This window comes from Mercenaria mercenaria, chromosome 9, assembly GCF_021730395.1.
Source record: "Mercenaria mercenaria strain notata chromosome 9, MADL_Memer_1, whole genome shotgun sequence".
Classification (NCBI taxonomy): domain Eukaryota; kingdom Metazoa; phylum Mollusca; class Bivalvia; order Venerida; family Veneridae; genus Mercenaria; species Mercenaria mercenaria.
In genome coordinates this window covers 22,036,852-22,060,155 of record NC_069369.1, presented here as the reverse complement: position 1 = coordinate 22,060,155, position 23,304 = coordinate 22,036,852, and the positions used below count along the sequence as shown (strand labels likewise).

Genomic DNA, 23,304 nt, shown 5'->3' with positions numbered 1-23,304 from the left:
CCACACGTCAATGTGGAATTCGCAAATCTGCACTCCCCTGCCACCTTAAGGAAAGTAGACAAATTTTTAAACCACTCAAATATTGACTTTTTGCATGTATTTAAACCCATTACGGAATGAACTGTAACCTATAGTGGTTTTTATTCATTTCTGAGTACTAAATTCGGCCTAGCGAGTCCCAAAATGGCAGTAGGTGGTCATATAAAAATGAAGCTAAGGACCCCCAGCCAGTAGGATTCGTATCATAAAACGGCCAAAAGAAGAAAATAGTGCCTATATAATGACTATTCATGCCATTTTGTTTAAAAGCAGCACATGTGTCTATATCTAGCAATGCCATTAAGCTATATAGTGGCTGGGGTGGCCCCAAAGGATGGATGGGTGGCCTTTAAGGGGTGTCCCGATAGGATAAGTACGGTAATCTGCATTTGTATACCAAAATTATGTTAAAAGTGCATGGTTTTAACATTTGAAAGGCTTTAAAATGTAAATATCATGTTAAATTAACTTTAAAGGCAGTAAATCGTTTTTCGGGGTTACTTTGATTCAGAATGCAAATTTTGGCTGATTTTTGCGTGGAAGGGTGGGCACATTTGTTGGCTTATTCACCGGCTATCTCGTAAGGTACGGCAACACTTTTTGTTCAGTTGATATCACTATAAAGGTCTTAGGATTCAGGACAGGTTACATTTTATTTTATTTAAACATCTTAAAAACTTAAGGTGGAAGGGGAGCGGTTTCGTAGTTTGGCCCCGGTCGATTTTCTGTATAAACAGGACAGGGTAGATATAAAGGCATATCTATCTTACTGGTTATTTATCATTATTGATTCTTTAATATATCTGGGGAATGAGGAACGGTTAATGATTCTACATGGCGGGTGTTTTAAAATTCCTAGCTCCGTACTTCCGGTTGAGGCTAAAACATAAACGTCAGAACAAAAAGTCGGTCAGACGCTCGGCTGTCATCCATCCACTTTTTTTCAAGTGAAAATTAGGGAAATAAAGTGGTGGTTGGGAGACACATTCCACACCACCTGGGTATGCATATATGTTCGCACTATACATATATGCTACGAAATTGGATTTAAAAATATAAAATGGATGAATGGCAGAGTTCAAAGTGAGGCCCGGTTAGGCTAATTTTGGTCTATAAAATTTGGGTGATTTGGCCAAATTTCACTACATCTGGCATGGAAAGCGACAGGTGCATAGGACCGGAGAGTCGTCTTTATGTAGTCTATAGTATCTGCAATGGTCCATAGTAGTTTCAAAGAAAAATAAGCAAAAACGAGATTTCTATGGATATTTCAACACTGGTACCCACACGTCAATGTAGAATTCGCAAATCTGGACTCCCCTGCCACCTTAAATAGAATCTGCTGTTATATTGGTTGGCGAAAAGCGGAAGAGCTGACGAGAACAGTTTCGCACTCGTTTTGAAGTTTTACAACGCAGATGTTGTCTGTGCGGAAACGACATACATTGCATTTCAATCGTGATATGTAAAAAAAAAAAAGATCCAGTGGAGCTGTAACACTTACGCGGACTATTTATTGTCATAAAGATTACATAGATGTCTGTCTTCTACGACACTGCACTGGTATATTTGCAGAATCAAAAAACTATATATAAAGATTTCCTTTGTAGTAAATTTCCTTTGGTTTAACTGATCTTATCATGAATGTAATACTTCGACATTTTGCAAAAAGAGCTACGAATTATCAAAGTTGCTCTGGTGATTAAAATTTTGTCAAGAAATAAAATATGTTTACAACATTTACAAAATTAATTTATTCATAATCTTTTATAGTTGACAGTATAATAACATTATGCTATAACTGCATTTACAATATAACTAATTCATTAGAAACTATTTGTATAGTAAAGATTGCATGCTATGGTTAATCCACTGCCAATTAAGGAATGAACTTTCACTTACAGGAAATCACCTAGGACTGGATTATTGCCGTCGTATCACACTAATTTCTGGATTATTCTGCTGTCTTATTACACTCTGGACTGGATACTGCTGTCGTATCACAGTTTGACTGGATTAATTACTTCCATCGTATTACACTCAGGATCACTGTCATCGTATCACACTCGGGACTTGGTTGCGGCCATATCACATCACACTCTGAACTGGATTACTGCCATATCGTATCACACTTTGGATGAATTACTTCCACTGAATCATGCTAAGAGCATAATTACTACCATCGTATCACACTCAGGACTTGATAACTTTCACATCTTATCACACTCTGGACTTGTTTACTGCCATACGGTATCACAGCCTGGATTAGAGTACAATCATATATCAAACAATGTCACTGGACTGTATCAATGTTAAGATGTGTATAAAATTAGAATGTATCTGATAAAATTCAAAGAATTGTAAAACATATTATGAGACTTTAATTGAATTTGTCTGTTTTGTCTTTTATATCATTCTTTAAATCTTAATCAATTTCAGCTTTCTTCAAATTCAGAGTATATAAGAATTAAAAAAAACAATTATTCCAAATTTGTTGTGTAAAAAGAAGGAATGAAGGAGAATTGACCTTTATTACATATACTTTTATAAAATGAATTTTTTAATTTACATCTGACTTATATTTAGTACTTATAAAACTGATATGTTTAAAACATGCGTATCCAACAATTCAAATTTTGTATGGTTCGTGTACAATTTTAGAAATTCAATGTAATATAAGTTTATTTAACTGATGATATGCTTTACCAAAAGTATATTTTATCTTGAGATAACATGCGTTGATTACACTGGTGATATCATAGGCACTATATTACTAAAAAGCTTATACGTATGAAAGAATATACTCTTTATTTTAGTGTCACTAATGTATTACATACATAATATTTACAAATATAACAGAGTAACACATATGGAATACAGTGCATTACGTGAAACTGTGAAACTTCTTTACACGTATGTAACTTCATTAAACCAGTTAAGAGCTATTTAAAGATGTGATCAATTCATCATTACACAGGTCTAAGCTCTATCTTTATAAGTTTATCCAATACATATAAGCAAACTATACTGTCCAAAAGAGGTTATGAAGCGTCCACCGGGCTAAAGCAGAACTCTGTTATCCATGAATATTGAATGGATCCATGAATATTGAATGGACAATCTGACTAAAGTTCTTGATCTTCTAAAACGAAGATCTGAGAACGACCCATTCACATTCGTCTTCTGTATACTTTGGATTTCCAAGGCATTATTGCTATTTTTGTTTTGAATTCGCAAATCTATTTTGATTTGAACAAATCAGACAACTTGTTCGAATGTCAAAGAGTAAGAAAAAATTGCAGTCAATCCAGGGCTCGAACCCGGGACCTCTCGCTTACAGAGCAAATGCCGTGAGCTAACCGGATATCTGACATCTTTCAACGTAAAAATTGTAGATATTAAAAGCTTGCAGAATGTTGTAAGTTAGCTTTGGATTGGCTAGCGGAAGGGTCGTCAGAACGAGGCTATCAATAGCTCGTTGTCAGATCCTATGCGTAGCGTAATAGGCTATGTACTTTAGTCAGATTGATTGAATGGACTTCGTAAATATTAAAAAGAAAGAAAATATTAAAACTATGGTGGTTGATTTATGGCATGTCGTGTTGGTGTGTTGGCGGTACCACGAAAACACGACGTTTAGAGGGCGCCGACACGACATATTTATTTGTCGAGTTTTCGTCTTGGCAGGTACGAATAAGTCGTGTTGGCACTCTTCATTGGTCGTGCTGTCATGACTTCTCTCCGCCGCCACGAAAACACGGCAAATATCTAATTACGAAAACACGAGAAATACTTAATTTTTCGAGTTTTCGTGGTTTCGTGTCGGCGTCTTCCGTTAGATATCGCACACGAATTACTGAAGGGAACACAACATAATTGCATGCAAAAATATGCCAAACAACTAGACAGAAATTAAAAGTTTAAGAATAAGGATTGCCTTTTTACCCTTCATCTCCACTTTATGTTTTTAGCAATTTCTTACAAGAATAACACTAACATTTTTTTGATAATGTGCCTGTATTTTTGACAGTTTTATTTTTAAATTTTGATATCTCCACAGAGTACGAAAATGGCGAGTTAGCTGTTACCTAATAATAAAATAGCATGATGAATATTCGATATACCTAATTTTGATCCAATGACGAAAATGCAGAATTCCAATCATCTCGTCGTATGTGTGCCCAGCAAAAAGTGTATTCTGCCGCACGTTTTGTGTTTTATAAGAACAATATCATAATTATTATATTATAATTATTGAAGAATGGAGCTTATTTGAATAAATTACTCTTTATTGAGGTCCTGTATTATACTAACTGTTTTTCTAACTATGCAGGCTCGGAGCCTGTTTTCAACACCGTGCAACCACGCCCGGACAGTCGACTGGGAAGTGACCTGTTCTCATCAAAGTTGCACCGAAGCATTTTGGCACTGAAATTGCACAATTTCATACATATATTTCAAAATTTCCGCGGGAATACCTCTGAGTCCCAAGCCCAAGAAGAGGAGGGCATGGCGATCTCCCTACCTCCAATTTTTCACTAAAAAAGCGACAGGAGTCACCAATTTATACTTATATTTAAAAAAATACCTGGGAGAGACCCTGTGACACCATTGTCAGGAGGGGTTAACCATCTTCGTACCTCAAACGTTGAACTAAAAAATGCAGCAAAGTCCACAATTTTATACCTATATTTCAAACATTTCATGGCGGATACGCTCTGACCCACCTAACCCATTCTTACTCGGCTCGCCGTTGCGAATTTCATTCTTAGCTGGTGTCCCCCCACAACCTCACCCACATCAATGAAACATTTCTGGATCCGGGCCTGTTATACATACACTTCGTATGCTTAAAGCGATAAAGATCATTGTACAGTTTATTTTCTCAAGTCCCCAAAGTATTAGAGCACTAATAGTAATGTTTACAAAATGGCTTTTGCTTGGTATATTCTGAAAAGTAACAGTGTTTTGCACTATTTTGCAATTTTAAACAACTTTTACCGTGCCGTTTTTTATAAATTTTGTATTACTTATGGTATCTCCTCAAGCTCAAGTAGAGACAAATTTTAAAGTGATAGCCACTGTCCAAAACGTTTGCAGAGAACTCATTTTACCATTAATTTTAATAAAAGAAACATTAAACTATTGGTAAACAATTATAAAACACAAAATAAAAATGTCAATTTCATTTTTTCTATGGTGCCTCAAGTAAACGGATTTAATGGGACAGAATTCATACTTCAACATTGAGAAAATTAGGTCGAATGCTGTGTTTCTGTTTTGGATTTTGCTTTCTCCATTTAAAAATAACCTTAGAGCAGACGTAAAACCAACCTAAATTTCTTCCACAATATGTAATCTAAGAGTGAAAGCAAAATAGATAACTTTCACCGCGTGTAACTCAATATTTTTAAAGATGTGTAACTCTACCCCTTCTGTTTAAGTAGTAAATTCACTTTGAACACCAAGAAATCGCTTATAAGATTCATCTTTTTCCATTTTTGTACAAGAAATCAATAATAAGTCTTGAAAGAAGTAAAAATGTACTAGAAAAAAAGGAAAATAAGGAAAAAAAATTTGGTCCCAGTAGGGCTTGAACCTACGCCCTCCTAAGAATTGTATTAAAAGTAGGTTTATGGTAAAAATTTAATACTCTTCAAAAAGGTGGTTTTCTATTAGTGATCTAAAAAATGCTGCTAAAACCCTCTGCCACTGGCTTCAGAATAATTATATCTACGTTTTAGAGATGGCTCGAAAGTATTTGTCATGTTTTCGTGTCGGCGGGGCGAAAAAAACAACACGAAAACTCGAAAAATAATGTATTAATCATATCATCACGAAAACTCGACAAAAAACCTTTTTGTCGAGTTTCGTGTTATCGTGTATTCGTCCCGCAAACAGGCAGAAATCAGCCACAATAAAAACCATGTATCCAAATATAACTTTCTTTGTGATTTTCTGAATTCATATTAGGCCTAGAGCTGGAAGGTGAAACCCTCCCCCTCCCTCTAAGGATTTTTGTAGAACCCATTAGTTTTGAAGCCCCTTGTATGTAGATCATATTTCTGATTTCTGCCATCTGGCAAGCGGGTTCTCTATGAGTTACAGCTTGTTATTTACGTTACCTTAACAATTATTTAATAAATGATAAAACTGGAGTGTGGTGATTTATATGGTAGAAACAACCAAAATCATTAGAAAGTGGGTTTAGTAATATGCAGAATATACTGTTGTGAATGTTCCCGTTTAGTTTTCTTCTTTCAATCGATCAATTCATTTTGTAATTTACGTTACCATAAGTTTCATAAAAAAATCTCATATTAGTTAATTCAATCGGTTTAATTGTCAGAAAATAACAGATATGCCTAAATTAGAGTATTTTCAGATACACATTACATTAATATTTACGTATTCATCGTTCAGCCATTTTAAGAACAAGTACGTTACCATTATATACGTTACTAAAATTCACGATATAATATTTTCATTTCTCAGTCAATAGATTGTTTATATAATCCTTATATTGATCTTCAAACTTTAATAATGCGAGTATCTTATCATGTTCGAACTAGTTTGACATAAACATGCACATAGCACAGCACTGACATTGTAACCTACGTTACGATACGTTACTGAATATTTGTTTTAGTAACTCAAAAATACACGCGTAAAACCGCTTATCTGTTAAACCAAATAAATTCACACAAATCTAAATTGTGAAACAATTAAGTTGCGGTGTTCAGTCACCTAAGTCATCATAATCACTGTGTTTCGTATATGGTGTCAATTATATAGGTCATCTCTATTTCTTCATAGTCTGTATCAGAGTTATTAGAGTCACATGTTGCAGATGTGTCACAGATAATTTCAGCTAGTTCTTGAAGCTCTATATTATCGGAACACCAGTCATATTTCAACACATTTTCTGATCCAAATTTCTATCCATTTTCATCTACTTTTGGTATAATTGGGTAAATTGATATTTCACACGTGTTGTGTGCATTTTAAGTGACAATTGGCACAGTTGAAATAGACTCATGCCCATGCCATTATATTTGCTCGGGACATTGCCAGCACGTACTTGATACTTTGCAAGAAACCTGTCATAATATACTAAGTTTGTTGATGTCATTGTATTTTTCAGTCCATAGATTGCATAGATGCCATTAAGAGGTCATCTGATCAGTGATGTAAACTACTTCTGCTAATGTTGAAACATACACCTGGTTTTTCTCTACTAATCTGAGCGGTGTTACTTTCGCTGTGTGAACAAAAACACTTATTGTGTCAACCAGCCAGACAGTGTGTTGCAGGAAAAATTGAGCAGATTCTTTCTCCCTTGCTTATAAAGATGTGAGCATTTAAATGGTGTCTCTTATTGCTTGTTCAAGTGTAAAAAAACAACAACAGTACTTCGTATTTTTGAAGATATCACCAATAACATAAACGCGTCTGTATCTGGGGATCTAACTTGGATTTTCGCCTTTCGTGTAGTGCTAGTAGTACTGATTTCCATGCAATGAATATTATTCTTGTGTCTGCTTCTTCCTTTGTATAGAGACAGTGATACGGTATATAAGGTCGAGCTTGAACTTTGTTCCTATCTTCACTTGTGAGTAAATAACACTTTTCACCATTGACAAAATACAGTTGTCTTCTTCTTCATCTTTGGTGCATTGGAATCACATTTTCATTGTTCGAAAATTAGACCAACTGTGTTTTGTTTTCACTATTTGACATAAATGCTTTTCAGTCACATGGTACTTTGGTTTTCACTCCTGACAAGTAAGAATTTCGGAGAAGATCTACGTCTTCCACGCTGATATGATTTGATCGACTGAGGACTGTGAGTGTCAGTTACAAAATCGACACGAGCTGTCTAAGGTAGTTGACTTTGGCTACGTCTTGGAATGTTGCAGGGATGGTTACTTACTAAGCTTTGCAGCAGGGCGTTAGTGTTAATCAACAAAACAATGTCGTCTTTTTTGGACGGCTACAACCTTTACATAGTGAAGTAGTTTTGACTTGTATGTTTTCATAGCCATTCCATTCGCAGTGTCTATAACGGCCCGGGGATAGGTCCTAGAGGAAAAGAAAGTGTCAATTCTAGATGTATGCTGTGCTGAACAGCCAAAAGTACCAACTGTCCATACACGTTGCGTTCTGCTCTTATTTGTAGTATTTTGTTTTGAGTATATTAACTTCAGCTGTGGCAAATGTTTTGAGTTTTCTTCTCCTAATGGGGTCTTGAAAAGGAACTGATTTTTCAGTCAATCTTCTTTTGGTAATCCATCCGTTGTCTTTTCACACATTTCAGTTGTCTTAAGGTCATGAGCGACTTCCGATTTTACAGGAATACCAGACAACACACAGTATTTTTCATCTTTGTTGTTTTTTCAGCTCTTCTGCACCTGGATCAATATTCATCAATATCAACCGGTAAACTAGGAGGTAGCGAGCATCATTATTGCGATCAAATGCGAAGAACAAACTGCACAGTTTTTACGCAGTTGCTGTATGTAAAACAAAAGCATTAATCTGTGTTGCTTTGATGAGCAACAACATCAAGTGAATTATGTCTACATACTTTAATCAAAATTTAGCAGTTTTTGCCACTTTCACCCTTTCTGATTTAAACTGCCCATGTCTGTTGAAATATTCCTTAAGGTCAGGAGATTTATTATTTCAAACACCTTTGCATGGACTTTCAGTCCGTTTCCGTAATATTGCTGGTTTTGCCTCTTCAAACTTGCATAGACGCAAACGTTCAAGAGTTTCCATTACAGTGCTGTGTACATTTAGGGTACGGTTGTTGCGTTTACCTGGTAATACTTTATCAAGTGAACCACTAGAACAAATTCCTGATTCTATTACAAGTTCTGTAAGACCATTGTCCTTCATTAATTTTCATACAGGCCCAAATATAGAGCAGATTGTGTGAAACACACCCATTCTAACAATTATGTTACCAAGTCCATCTCTAGACAGCAGAACCAAAGAATATGCCTTCTTAGCAATAGTCGAGTCACATGTCACTATAATATATTTCATTACTTGCATCTACTGACGTTTTTATCATATACTGGACTGTAATATTATCACTGACTGAATAATTCGAAGGTGTCATATATATGAAGCAAGTTTGAGCACTCACTCTCTGCAAATCATTCCACACATTTGTAATTTATTTATTTTATTTTTCACTCAATGAAATCAGAGTCATTTCACATGAAACATATTTTTCTTGTTTATCTTGAGTGTAAATTCCGTTTGAAGAAAACTATATATGATTTGTGTAATTAGTAATTTTCGTTACATAGAATTATATCTTGTAATATATTTATATGTTTTAAAATATATAGTACACATTTATGGAATTTGTACATGTTACATATCTGTTTAAACAAAATATTTTACAATATCCCAAATATTTGTTCGACTTTTTAAAAAAAATAATTATTATAAATTTGAAGCTCATATTGTCAACATTATATTATTTCATCTTCTTTACTATTATACATTACCGCTTATTTTTTCGTAATAATTAGAAATATCTTACAACTGATATAATTATGTCAAGCTCTCATCTGTTATAACCGCAACCTCTTTTTTGACACTTCAAATAAAATATAAAATCACATATTTATATTTTCTTTTTGGTAAAGTACATTTGATAACGTAACAAATTTGATAACATTTGATGCCTTTAAGCGTCAATTTGACCTGCAAAATGTAAATCTGTATATTCTGTCTTTATATATTGACATATTGTGTAGCTAGTAAACCATTTATCGCTAACTGTAGTGTGCCAGTCAGTATTTTCTAAAAAATATTGATGGTAACGTATAAAGTAGGCTGTAACGTGAAAAGAACCCGGCTGCCAGATAGCAGAATTTCTGGAATGATAGCTCATACTATGTGCTTTAAGAAAATCATAGCGTAGAAATATCCCTAGAGAGGGGATTGTCAGCTTAAGGTCTATATCAAAGGTACCATCTCTCTCCATAAATGTTACTCCTCTCATATGTTTACACTGCATTGTTAGACGATCTGTTTTCTATCTTTGGACATCAGAATCTAAGCTCGGAATTGCCCTGTCATTTTTATTTTAAGACAAATTGTCAGCTTAATGTTTAAAGTCCATCGAACAAAGGAGAAATTTACTGAAATATGATATCACATAATACTTGAAAATGATTACGGCCATGTTTTACAAATAAAAATATCCCAGCTAGTTTGTTTAAAATACATTCGCGTAAAATTTGCCTTTAAATATTAGATTTTTAAGGATTATCAGGTACATTTTACAATAAAGTAAAGTGCAACTTTATCGTGCAGCCTAACTGGAAAATCAGGCTGTAAAAATGACATAATTCCTCGTTCAGCAACATAATACTGACACTGGACTGACCTTTCCTTGAACTATAGCGCAATGTGAGGTTGCTACTCAAACCATTTTCATGTCTTTAGTATGACGCGGTCATGGAGCCAACCAACCACCTCCCGCAAACGAAGTGGGTTATTTACCATTAGGCGACCGAGACGGTACACCCCTTGTGTAAGAAAGACAAGAATTGTATTGTTATTTTATAATAACCCTGACAATAGCCAAATCTAAATGTTCTAATCCGTACAATGAAATTATTGTTTATACGTTGATCATGTCAAAGATTAATAATTGCTTAAATCTGATTAAATAGTAAAATAAACTTCTTTTTTAATACTAAACATTACAGCCAAGCAATTTTGAAAATAGTGAAAAATGTTCGACATAACAGAATTTACGGCGTCTGTCAGAATAATTTGTATGTTTGATATATTGATAACGTAACACATAAGCAGAGATAGTGCTTGACTCCCTTTTCAGGTTGGCATTGCTATAATTATTGTTGAATTGCTGTGAATAATGGAATTTGGGCCATTTGCGGCTGATTTGGGTTAATTATGTTGAAGTTTAAGGGAACCAGGTATTTGATAGAGCAAGTGCTCGTTGTAAAACGTTATGTTTAAATTTGGACCAATCAGAAACAAGTTCTAAAAATCGCACGTCTGCTGGGGTATAAATAGGTAGATGGATGACGGAGAGCTCATTAACTCCCGCCGCGCGCACATCGCGGAGAAGGCATGCAGCTCCACCGGAAGTCGTCATAAATATATTGAGGTCAGCTGTTGGAGTTGCAACGAAGGGCGGGAGCAGTGGTCCTAAGAAGGGTGGTTTACCTTCCTCAGTTCAGAGTTGTCAACGAACGCAGAACATGGTACTCCGAGAGGATTACGACCGATCAGCATGAAAAGACGCCCGTCGACACTCTACGATGAAGACGATGGCGCATAAATATTCTCGCTCATATGGGTCTCCCGGCAGCGAGTATAAATAAACTTATACGAAGAAGAAGGAGAGCTCATTAGGTATCCAGCGGTTGAAGAAGACACATCGAGGATTCAACTAATAATTTATCCCAGTACCTTGATAAGGAGACTATTGCAGTCAGGGAGGATAAATTATTAAAAAGAAGACGTTTCAAGTTCACAGACTACAGAATTTCAACAAGGTTTCGCGCTATAGGGCCAGCGCATAGGAGTTTTACCTTAAGGGTAGTTGAATACTATAGACGATAGCAGATATAGGCTGAGCATCGGAAAGCTGAGACAGACACCCAGAGTTTGGTAATCTTCTGAGATAGTAGGAGAGTTCCAGCATATAGACGGTTCAGCGTTATTGGCGAAGTACAGCCAAGGCATCAGGGATATACCTATATGGTAGTTGAATGAATGCTACATGTGATAGCATATAGGCGTTGAGCATCCAGGAGTCAGGGCGATCATGTAGAGTTGAGAGGACAGAGGCCGAGCATCTATGCGATAGGACTCGTGTGTTGTTGATTCAAAGACATTGTCAGACGGGAACTTCAACAAAAAGACCAGTCAAGTATAGAGTTTCCAGCCTATATGAGTTTGAGCTTATTACATGTTAACTGAAGGTTGTTAGTTTGAAACATTTAGTGATTTGCCTGATCCCTGAAATTGTCTAGTTCATAATAGAAATAATTTACGAATCATTGGTACACAAATCATTTAGGCAAGGTAGCCAGAGGAAAATTCTATATACGAGATATTTGGTCACACCAGCTCTACGTTTTAACAAAGGACATTCTACATCGTTTGTCAGCTAGTTCAAGACATAGTCACCTTAGCTATTGGACCCAAACCATTGTTTAAGATACTAAAGGCGTAGGCACTTCCCTGGGTCATATAACCAGTATCCTGACAGTGTCCTATATCGTACATAAAAAGGAAACGGAAAACGGTTAACTCTAACTCTAAAGAAAATGTATGGATCATAATGTTTGTAATAATCTAATTACCATAACAGAAATGAGCATGCCATAAACCCAGTTAGACTGAGCCTGTTCATGGACGATGAAGTGGAAATACACGCCTTCCAGCCCTGAGTACCAAGAATACTTTTTAGATCAATCCGAAGATGTGTACAGTGGTACACATGGAACCTTCAATGATAGAATGAAGTGTAATTCCATAAAATGAGGCGCATAATCTCCTTTTGAATTAAACGGGGGAAATGGGCAAAGCCAAATAAACTAGAATTTCAAGAAGGGATTCCGGGTTGTCAAGTATGCCTATCATAGAATCTGTCAAAAGACAAAATTAAAAAGCATGCACAATATCAAGGGTGTTTAAACAATATACAAACCTACGAATGCGAGAGTATTGGAACTACCAAGCCGAAACGTTCCAGCTGGAAAAGTAACAGTATCAGCATCAAAGCAAAAATGGCGTGCTGAATGACCTCAAAATATAGAAATATAACAACTAAGATGGAATGTATCTGGAAGCACTTTAACATTTATAAAACAGCCTGATCAACGCTCTCAAAGCGGGCAATATTCCAATTTTAAATTTGACACCTTGGATAGATTTGACGTTGTGCTATAGACACAAAATACAAAGGACAGATGTAACAAAGAAACTCAATTTGTGACATAGACATTTGACAAACCGACTCTTATTCCTTCTCTTTTATTCTATTCTTTTCCTTCGCCTGCTGTTTGCAATAGGTTTTATCATGCCAGTTTTAAGTCCTAGCAAATGCTTTGCTCTCAGTATATCTTCGTACGTATTACAGTACGTAATCACTTTTTGCGTTCTTGGCTCATACATGCAGCACTCATATCCAACTAAACTTTCAATTTCATTGCACAAAGCGAAAACGTCCTGAGATACACGGACATTTACCCAGCACAATTCTCCGTATTCTTTGTTGTTAAACCTTTCAATAAGTTTTCTAAGTTCTTTTAACCGACTTTCCAAGACATCTGAAGTTCCAGTTGCGGTTACAATTATTGTCTCGTAGTCATATCTAAATTCGTCAAAATTCGTTTTCAGCTGCTCTAGTTCTGAAAAGTGGCGGGTGGATATCACTTCCCAAGCCATTCGGTCAATTTGTATTTTCTCTTTTATCTTGGTCACTGTTTTCCCACTGTTTACAGCTGCTCCTTAAAATGATAGTAAGATATTTACATGTTTTTATACTACCTAACGTCATGTAATGCGTTTCACTCGATAAAAGAGATACTTATATAAAACTGTTGTTGACTAAATTTTAGGGATGGGAACGAATATTCGAAAATCGGTCGAATATTCGAATATAAAAATCAAATTCGAATATTCGTAAATTATTGTAATTTTTTTTTAAATAAGTATCATTGATTTTGGGCAATATGAGCATGCTAATTCTACAGAATAAAACCATGTCATGTTAATTTATCGCGTATCAAAAGATGACCAATTAAGAAGAAAATAGCAATGCATAATTGGCAGGGGCCATCGTTACGGATTAACAGTTTGCAACAGGCGTCAATGTGTCAGATGCATGTCAAAAGATGCCCAATTAACAAGAAAATTGCAATGCATAATTACCTGGGGTCATCGCTACGGATTAACAGTTTGTATCAGGCGTAAATGTGATATCTTTTTATCTTTTGTTCATTTTTATTGGCGCCGGTTTTATGTAACAAGTTGTAGATTTTTTTTTCGAAAACAATACCAAACTTGTAGATATTGTCGATCTTTTCACAATATTTTGTACGACGTTTCAGACCATCCGCAGAATCGGTTTTCATCCGCAATCGGCCGTATTCGAATTAAATTTTGAAGTAGTTAATAATAAAATCAAGAAAAACATATGATTGATGCATAAGTTCATGTTGAAGAAGGTTTTAGTCTGCCTTACTTGCTTTTTACACGACGATATCTACACGCCGATTGAAATTTTTCAAAATGGCGGCGGTAATACAACAGCGCGTCACGTGTTTAAATGGGACGACCTGCTTTATTTAGATAAAATTGCGACGGTCTAAATTATAATCGTTTTGATTTTTTGTATCATTTTGAAGCGTAAATATGTTCATGATTATACTGACAGAATCGTGAAATGAAACGCTAGATTCGGCGGGTTTTGCTATGAAGGATCGGGTTACCTGGAACAAACATTTTTTGGCTTATTTACGATGATCCACGCTTTAAACAAAGTAATACGTTGTGTATATGCCAATCACTTAATAAATATTTAAAGCTTCCATTAAAACTAACCGAATATTCGAATATATTCGAATATGGCAAACCGAATATTCGAATATTTATTTCAGTATTCGTTCCCATCCCTACTAAATTTCCATACTCCGATTAACGCTAAGAAATATCATATATGTAAAACTGATCTAATCTGTCAAGTAAGGAAATCGAAGAGAATTGAATTCTAGGTTCTATATTTGTGCAGTGATAGTAATCTACAGCTATGATTTTTAATACATATTTTTTTTTCATATCAGTTTTATATCATTCTGTAGACTCGTCAAACAATGCAGAAGACATTAGTTATTCTTTAATAACGATGCAAAAATATCTTAATCCAGTTTGCAATGTCTGCGTTACATGTACTTAAAAATATAGTCCGTCAGCACCTGCTGTGCACAGGGTAACGTGTAAAGCCAAACATTAAATGGCAACCCGATTTTTGCGAAACAAAGGGATATTGGCTGGATAAATGTCTTTTTAAGTCTTGACCAGGCCGAATTCCTTGGAATTAGTAGCATTGCGAGGACAGTCTAAAAATCTACTCGCCATGTGGTGATTTTCAGCTCTGATGATGGAGGAAGATTCCAGGTGCCCTCGCAAAATATTTTGTCATAGGCGAGCAACCGGGTAGAACCACTAGCCTACCGTAAGCCAAAATGTGGGCTTCCTCACACTAAATAATTACACAACCGTTGACAAAGGAGGTTTTGAATATACGTTAGTGAAGCACAAGTGATTTGAAGCCAGCCATCTGAACCAATCGACCACGTAAGTCCCTTACAGACTTTATATTTATTTCACTAATCGGCATCATACTTCGATAAGATTTATTTCTATAAATAAATTTGATTTAGTTTGCCAGAAAGAAAGACAGCATATCTTTATTTGGTTACAATACTTTCTAAAAAAGCTATCCATATTCATACCTCAGCCGACGTTTATATTTGTTTAAATAAGTGTTAAAAAGTTACAGTTCTTACATATACTTTAATTAATTGTCATTTATTGTTGTAGTACCCATATATCAGCTCCTGTTAAATATGGTTAAGTGTAGTTCGACGTTAATGTCTTAAACAGAAATAATTAACCTTCAAATAATAGAATAATTATAATAAACTAGAATTTCGCAAAGAAATAATAGATCATGGTCTAACATCAGATAAAGAATGTGAGTGTATATATAACCTCTTCCCGCTACTCGCCCCTCTCTGTTAAATTTGCGGTCCCAAGACTTTTGAAATTAATTGAAATGTGATATAACTTTAACGTAGTTTGTAGTGTGCGGTCATGTCTTTTTGCTCTACGTAGAGTGAACATGCGCGAAATTTTACTTCCGTTGCTAAGGATCGCGCCAAGACTAAATCCTTCTATAGAGTTATGATCTTTGAGCTGAATTCTTCCACTTATTGTAATTTATCATAATATCACGTCGCATTTAACGTGTTGTTAAGAATATTGTATTACACGTAAAATATGTAAAATGGATAAGGTACGACAACTACTTTGATAAGAATACAGGGAGTATAAAAGACATTAAAATAATTAACATTTAAGATATTAATATTACAAAAATGTGAAAACCTAAACCCACCTTGCAACTTTGTAAGAGCGGAATGTTTTGTTTCAACCTTCTTTGTACTATCTACTTCAGTACTTCTGTTTTCAAGAGAAATATACTCCTCGTGGCCCTTATCCAAGTTATCATCTCGGTCGGAACAATAATCCAAGGAGGAAGTTCTTTTGGCATCTGTTTTGAGCTGTACCTTTTTTTTTTCTATAGGATCTTTTCCACTTCTGTCACTTTTCTCCCTGATAAATTCAGAATCAGCCAGATGTTTTTCTTTTCTGTTTTTGCGATTGTCATGTATTGTTAATTTGTTTATACTTAAATTCTCGCTCGTTTCGTCATATAATGGCAAGGCAAATTCACCGACTCTAGTAGCGCCAATTTTTCGACATTCTCCAAAGTTTTCATTAAAAATTGAATTATCTTGCCCATCTTTTACCTTCATTTTTAAATGCGGTTTAGAGTCTTTTGATTTGTATGATAACTCCTCCACTCTTTCAAACGAAATCTGTCCGTCTTCATCTTCGTCTATTTCGAAGATTTCATCATCCGCCACTAATATGTTTTCGGTAATGGAGACGTCCTTTGCGTTTTCAAGAAAAGAAATTCGTTTCGTTTTCCCCCTAATCCTTAGAAGCCAAAATTTTCCAGCCTTTATAATCTGGTAGGGTCCACTTGTGTCATTTTTTAGATGGTATTTAACGTCTTTAGAAGCCATAGTAAATTGTCACATTTAAAATGAAATGTTGTAGAATCCCTCTGAACTGAAAAAATATCATATCCATTACCATACCTTGTATTTGAACTGTATAAATTTAAGCCAAGCGGTTACATGAGTATAAGCCTGCATAATGTGAGCTGTCGTACAATGAAAATACAAAGAACATTATCTCATAGAATGGACGGATTGCGACAGTCTTTAAAAAATGTATGAAAACAAAGTTGGTTATAAAATATACTGATGTAATTATTTAATATCTAATAGTGGAATTATTAAAGATATGTTAAAAATGGGAAAAGGTCATACCTTAAAACTGGCGTTTAACTAATATCTGGGTTTTGCAAATATGACGCCTAAATTTAAAAAAAAAATAAATACTAGATAATTAATTCCATCAATATGTTAACATTAAATAAAATGCGCAAATATTGACATTAAGTATGACTGTTTTGCATAAATTTATAAGGTCATCATTCAAGTACTGGTTATAGTTAACATTTGATATAAACTTTGAACAGATTTATCACAATAAAACTACTAATAAAATCTGTAAAACGATCCTTTTGATCAAGCCTGCTTGTATTTCATTATATTCAAGCATTATCGATGTTATTTACTTGTACTAAAATGAAGGAATCCTCTGATAAAGTTCGATCTGAACTTAAACGAGTTTATTTAAAACGGGCTGTAAGATGTTCGGATTGTCTTTCAAACAACTGTATATTAGAACATTATCTTATCAATAAAATAAATGGTCGAACAAGATAAGTGATTTGCGTCGACATAAGTTTCAACTGTCACGTAAAAATGTTTAAAAAGGCGAACAAAAAAAGTCTCAACGATACGTTGAGGACCTTACAGGAAATGTCCTAGCTTCCCATATGAATTATTTAAAGTATCAAGTATGGCTGGGCCTTAAACAGTAGAAAGGTTAAAAAATCCTCATATGACCTCATTTAAAGGATGGCTAGAAAGGCAGAACAATTCCCTCATATAACCTCATTTAAAATATGACAGTGGCCTATACGACAGAAAGGCAAACCAATTCCGTCGTATGACCTCATTAAAAGTATTACTGGTTTTATTATCATTATTGCAAAACAAATCTCTCACAAGATCTCATTCGAACTCTTTAAATACCACGGGGGCTTAAATAGCAGAAAGGCAAAACAATTCCCTCATTTGACCTCACTGCATTAAGCAGAAGAAAAGCGCAACAATTCACCCATCTGACTATATAAAATATGACTTAACCGACAATACAGACACAATAATTACCTCATTTGACCTCATTTAAAGGATGACTTGGGCATAAACAGCAGAAAGGCAAATAATTTCCTCATTTGAAAGATGCCTTGGGCTGAAACGACAATTCAGACAAAACAATTTCCTTATTTAGCCTCATTTAAAAGATGAATGGGGCGTAAACGACAATACAGGCAAAACAAATCCCTTATTTGACCTCATTTTAAAGATCAGTTTGGCTTAAACGACAATACAGGCAAAGCAATTCCGTTATTTGACCTCATTTAAAAGATGACTTGGGCTTAAGCGACAATACAGGCAAAATAATTCCCTCATTTGAAGGATGAAATGGGCTTAAACAACAATACAGACAAAATAATTCCATTATTTGACCTCATTTAAAAGATCAATTGGGCTTAAGCGACAATACAGGCAATCTAATTCCTCATTTGAAGGATAAATTGGGCTTAAACGACAATACAGACAAACAATTCCTTTATTTGATCTCATTTAAAAGATAAATTGGGCTTGAGGGAAAATGAGGCAAAATAATTCCCTCAATTTTCTTCATTTAAAGGATGACTTGGGCTTAAACGACAATACAGGCAAGACTATTCCCACATTTGACCTCATTTAAAAGATAAATTTGGCGAAAATGATAATACAGGCTAAATAATTTCTTCATTTAAAAAATGAATTAGGCTTAAATGACAATACAGACACAAAATCCCTTATTTGATCTCATTTAAAATATAAATTGGGCTTAAGCGACAATACAGGCAAAATAATTCCCTCATTTTAAGAATGCATTGGGCTTAAACGACAATACAGACGAAACAATTCCCTTATTTGATCTCATTTAAAAGATAAATTCGGCTTAAGGGACAATGAGGCAAAATAATTCCCTCAATTTTCTTCATTTAAAGGACAACTTGGGCTTAAACGACAATACAGGCAAGACTATTTCCTCATTTGAACTCATTTAAAGATGACTTGGGCTTAAACGACATAACAGGCAAAACACTTCCCCCATTTGACCTCATTTAAAGGATGACTTTGACTTAAATGACATTACAGGCAAAACAATTCCCTACTTTGATCTCATTTTGACAAAATATGTCGGTTTTGATTTAAATGATTCAAAATAAGAACATCCGCTCAGTGTAAGACTCTAACTGATATTTAGAATGTGAAAAAATAAGCACACACACCTATGCAATTTTATCACGCCGTATGATCGAAAATAAAATAGTTAAAGCTGCAACTATGCAAGATTTAAAAAAAAAAAAATCAACTGTTTACGCGTAAACGTCATCAAAAATACAATTTTCCCATAAATACCCATTGTAGAAATGGACAGTTCAAAAGAAAAGATAAACATCAAAGGTCGCAAAACACACACAGACAAAAATAAAAATGTCGAAGTCTTGGTTTGATTTAGCCTGTTCAGAGACGATTGAAGACATCTTCATAATGCGATGTACGTCGAACTTTCATTGATACACAGATCGGCCGTGTACTGTACCCCGTAAAAATAATGGGCTTGCCCTAAAAGATAAAACTAAATAGACTGGAATTTAGAGAGGGGATATGTGGTATGGAGTCTGCATATCACAGAAGCTGCTAAAAGACGAAATTTAAAAGCAGGCATTATATCAAATAGGTGATTAAACAATACTAAAGGCTATGAAAGCGGGAACTAAATCTTGTATTTCCCAAACTTTTTGTATATTTTGAGTTTAATAAAATTCCACATTGTAAAAATTTGACCAGAATGTGCAGAACTACCTTGATTACCCGCTTGATTTAATAAGTATGCACGTTCTACCTCACATGAAAAGAAAGATTCAAGTAAAACCCCACCTCCACGTTTATTTGATATTACGTTATACCCGTATAAGTAACTGATTTATCCAGTTTAATAAATAAACTGTTGTGCAACTTGGCGATGTATCAAATGACAGTAAACACTAAACAGTCTTTATTGATAAATTTATTGCTGTATATAACTCGTTAAACTCCCCTTATCGTAAATATATGCCTACTATAACATGTAAAGTAGCATGAAACTAATAAATTCAAACAGTTTCAAGATCTTTATATGCACGTTATTTACACTACGTCATCTGACCGCTGTTCAAGTATCGCAGCAAGTTATTTAACCATTTTGATAAAAAAAACAACTGAAAACGTTGACACATTTTCTGGTAACAAAGATTGTATTACTATATGTACGGTACTATTTTGCACGTATCTTTTATGAAGCTATTACACCCATATTTATATTATATTTGGAATATGAGATATTACTGAATTATGTGAAAAAGTTTCTTTCACAACCCGACCAAGTAAGGCTTAAATAATATTTGTTTCCGGTATCTCCACATACCCTAAATTTTTGGCCCGACCTTTAATATTTTATGGCCTTGGAGAATATTTTTTTCAACCTTTTACAAAAAGTTGCAAAACTAAACTTTATGCTTTAAACATGGTCAGTGAAGTTAGAAATCAACTTACTGATGCTCTAAAAGCATAACCCGCTTACATGTATCTGTATTTCATCTTTTGACACAAAAATAAGTTCCGAAAAATCTCACTTAATACAAAATATCCCCCCTCCCCTCGTCAAAAAAATCTGACCTACCTACCCAATTTGTTTAGCATGTTAGCGGAAACAAAAGAATTTTTAGGCTTTATGCGGGTAGAAATTTAAGAAAAAAATGCGATACACATTTAAAGTTATAAGATTCTTTCACTGGTTATAGGTGCAGATGGGAATTTCCGGCCTCGAGGGTAACTGTTTAGGCGGTAACGAGGTTCCTACCGAGTTACCGCCTAAACAGTTACCCGAGAGCCGGATATTCCCATCTGCACATATAACCAGTGACAGAATCTTTTTCTTGCATACCGATATCAAGATATAATAATAAAAATAAAGTCAGTCAAACGGCTTTCTTTTTAGAACTATTTCTTATAGCAGCGTATTTAAACAAAGCGCGGGAAACCAACGTCCGTAAACAGGAAATACGTCATGACGTTTCAAAGACAAATAACAATGTTTAGTTCCGGTTTTGTTTTATCAGTTGCAGCGTAACGTTATGAATTTTTGATAAAATAACGTGTTTTGAATCGAGAAATATACTATCAGGAAAAAGAGGAACTGTCAAGGTATTGGATTTTTATTCCGATTTTCGAAATAAAATATAAATAACTACATAAATCATCTACATATATGTAGTTCGTAATACGTCATTTAAAGCACGAGAGTCATCTTACACCCCGGGGTGTAAGATGGATTTTTCCAGCACCGGTAAAAATACCGGAAATCCCCGTCTGGTATGTAAGAAAATTTATTATTCATTCCTGCTAATTACTCCTACGTACAGCTGAACTTTACAAAATACCATGTAACACATGGAAATAAATAGAACACAACGGTCATTTGCACCTTCACAAAGGGAAACAATATATGCAAAAAATCCCGAATAATTTCTTCTGTTTATTATAAGGATTCTATTTGATATAGCATTAAGGAGAGTCTCAAACAGTTTTTTTTTCATTACCTTAAATAAAATGATTTCTCTTATATCCATGCTGAGGTATGTTTCAAAATATGTTTTGTATTGAAACATCCACGGTGGTTGATTCTATTGTGATTGCTTTTATAATCCACGTTCCTAATAATACATCAGAAATTGGTGATGCAGTGTTCATTTGCTGTAAAAATAATTGCTTATATAATATGTGCTCTACAGACACAGTTAAACGTTTTGAGACAGACATTTGCCATCGTTCCTCTCTAATTAAAATGTTTGTAGCAGCAGTTTTATATAAGAAAAATCGACAAAGGCATACAAAGTTAAAGCAGACAGGTATTTACTCAGCCAATATCTAACGATTTAAAACACCTTGCAAAAGTAACAAAATAAAAAGAAAACTAACCTTTCTTTTAGTGCAAGTGCAAATTTAAACTTTTAAAACGGAAGTAGGAAATACCCTTACCCTATGATAAATCAAGAAGACACCGTGTACAGTCGTTACTTTTAGAAATCGGATCGGTTGATCTAGGATCTAAAGGAGCGGATTCATCTCTACCGAAAGAGGAAAATATATTTTTTCTTTTATTTTTTATTTTTGAAATTATTGTCAAGGATGGCACATAGCACATGAATTGCTCCCGTCATTGTAGAATACTCGGTGCTGTACTGTTCAAAGTCCTGTAAATTTAAGCAATAATACTCCGATAAAACTATATGGAAATAGGGAATACTATAGTGTATGTTCAGAAAAAAAATATTATTTGCAGGTACCTCTCCGGAATAATACAGTTTTACTGTTTCCAGAAAATCACTATTAATTCCTGTAACATGTTTATGTCTAAGTTGATAGTCACTGGAAGACCGAAAGCTGCATTGGGTCCTGTTTCACAAAAATTCGCGTATGGTGTTCGCAAGATATTTCGTTTGTAAAAGGTTGAGAAGATCGTAGATCTGGTAAACAAAACTGTCATACATGTCAGTGCGAATGCTGAACCGACAACACGTAGCTCAAGATGACCCAGTGGGATATTCCTATATTTCTGCACAAGGGACAAAGGCTCGGATAACCTGTAAAAAAGTATTCCAATATTAAAATTTCACTGATAAACGTACATTTGCATTGAAATTTATTGTGAACAGATTCATTTTGTAAATATTTGCAGTCAAAACACGAGGATCGTTATATAAAAATATCCGATACACTTACGTGTCTGCGTGAATGTCCGGCTTGCAACATGCCGATTGCGCGGTCGCGCAATTGGATATTCATCCAAATCATTACAATTTAGTTGATTTTAACAGCTGAATTATGTTGCTTTTTCAGGGTGAGTTCTAGAATAACTAAATGAAAATAAAAATCGATATTTTTGCTTACCAATATTTCCTTGAGTAAAGTCACGCACGTGCCAGGCGCAAAACTGCTGGGTCGTCATAGTTGAAAAATTTGATAATTATTTTTACAGCTAATGTAGCCAAGCAACTTTATGTATAGTTTCAAACTACTAGTAATACATTAAAGCATACTCAAGAAAGCGGAATTCAAAATTGTCGGGTTAGAAATGGCCGTAAGTGTATGTGAGCGGTGGAAATTTAAATAT

General features: G+C 34.7%; 1 protein-coding gene across 4 annotated transcripts; it reads right to left on the bottom strand.

Moving 5' to 3' along the window:
* Positions 1-755: 755 nt before the first annotated feature.
* On the bottom strand, positions 756-22,157 carry LOC123547811 (uncharacterized). Of its 4 annotated transcripts, XR_008372352.1 has the most exons (4): positions 21,731-21,895; positions 16,226-16,965; positions 12,752-13,553; positions 756-2,299 (listed from the first exon to the last, which is right to left on the bottom strand). XR_008372352.1 is itself a non-coding variant. In XM_053551006.1 (3 exons), the coding sequence occupies exons 2-3, from the start codon at positions 16,917-16,919 to the stop codon at positions 13,078-13,080; spliced, it is 1,164 nt and encodes a 387-aa protein (XP_053406981.1). In that variant the 5' UTR covers positions 16,920-16,965; positions 21,731-21,899; the 3' UTR covers positions 7,859-13,077. The 4 variants fall into 4 exon arrangements, 3 of the variants coding, with proteins under 3 accessions (XP_053406981.1, XP_053406978.1, XP_053406980.1); XM_053551006.1 differs by lacking the exon at positions 756-2,299 and having other exon boundaries at positions 7,859-13,547; positions 21,731-21,899; XM_053551003.1 differs by lacking the exon at positions 756-2,299 and having other exon boundaries at positions 7,868-13,553.
* Positions 22,158-23,304: the final 1,147 nt, after the last annotated feature.

What these genes read in the sequence shown, in the direction of transcription:
- LOC123547811 (XM_053551005.1), bottom strand. Translation starts at nt 16,919, where the DNA reads ATGGCTTCTAAAGACGTTAAATACCATCTAAAAAATGACACAAGTGGA. An exon ending in CGCTCTTACAAAGTTGCAAG is followed by an intron (nt 13,554 to 16,225) that starts GTGGGTTTAGGT and finishes TATCATTTTAAG; the next exon opens with GAGCAGCTGTAAACAGTGGG.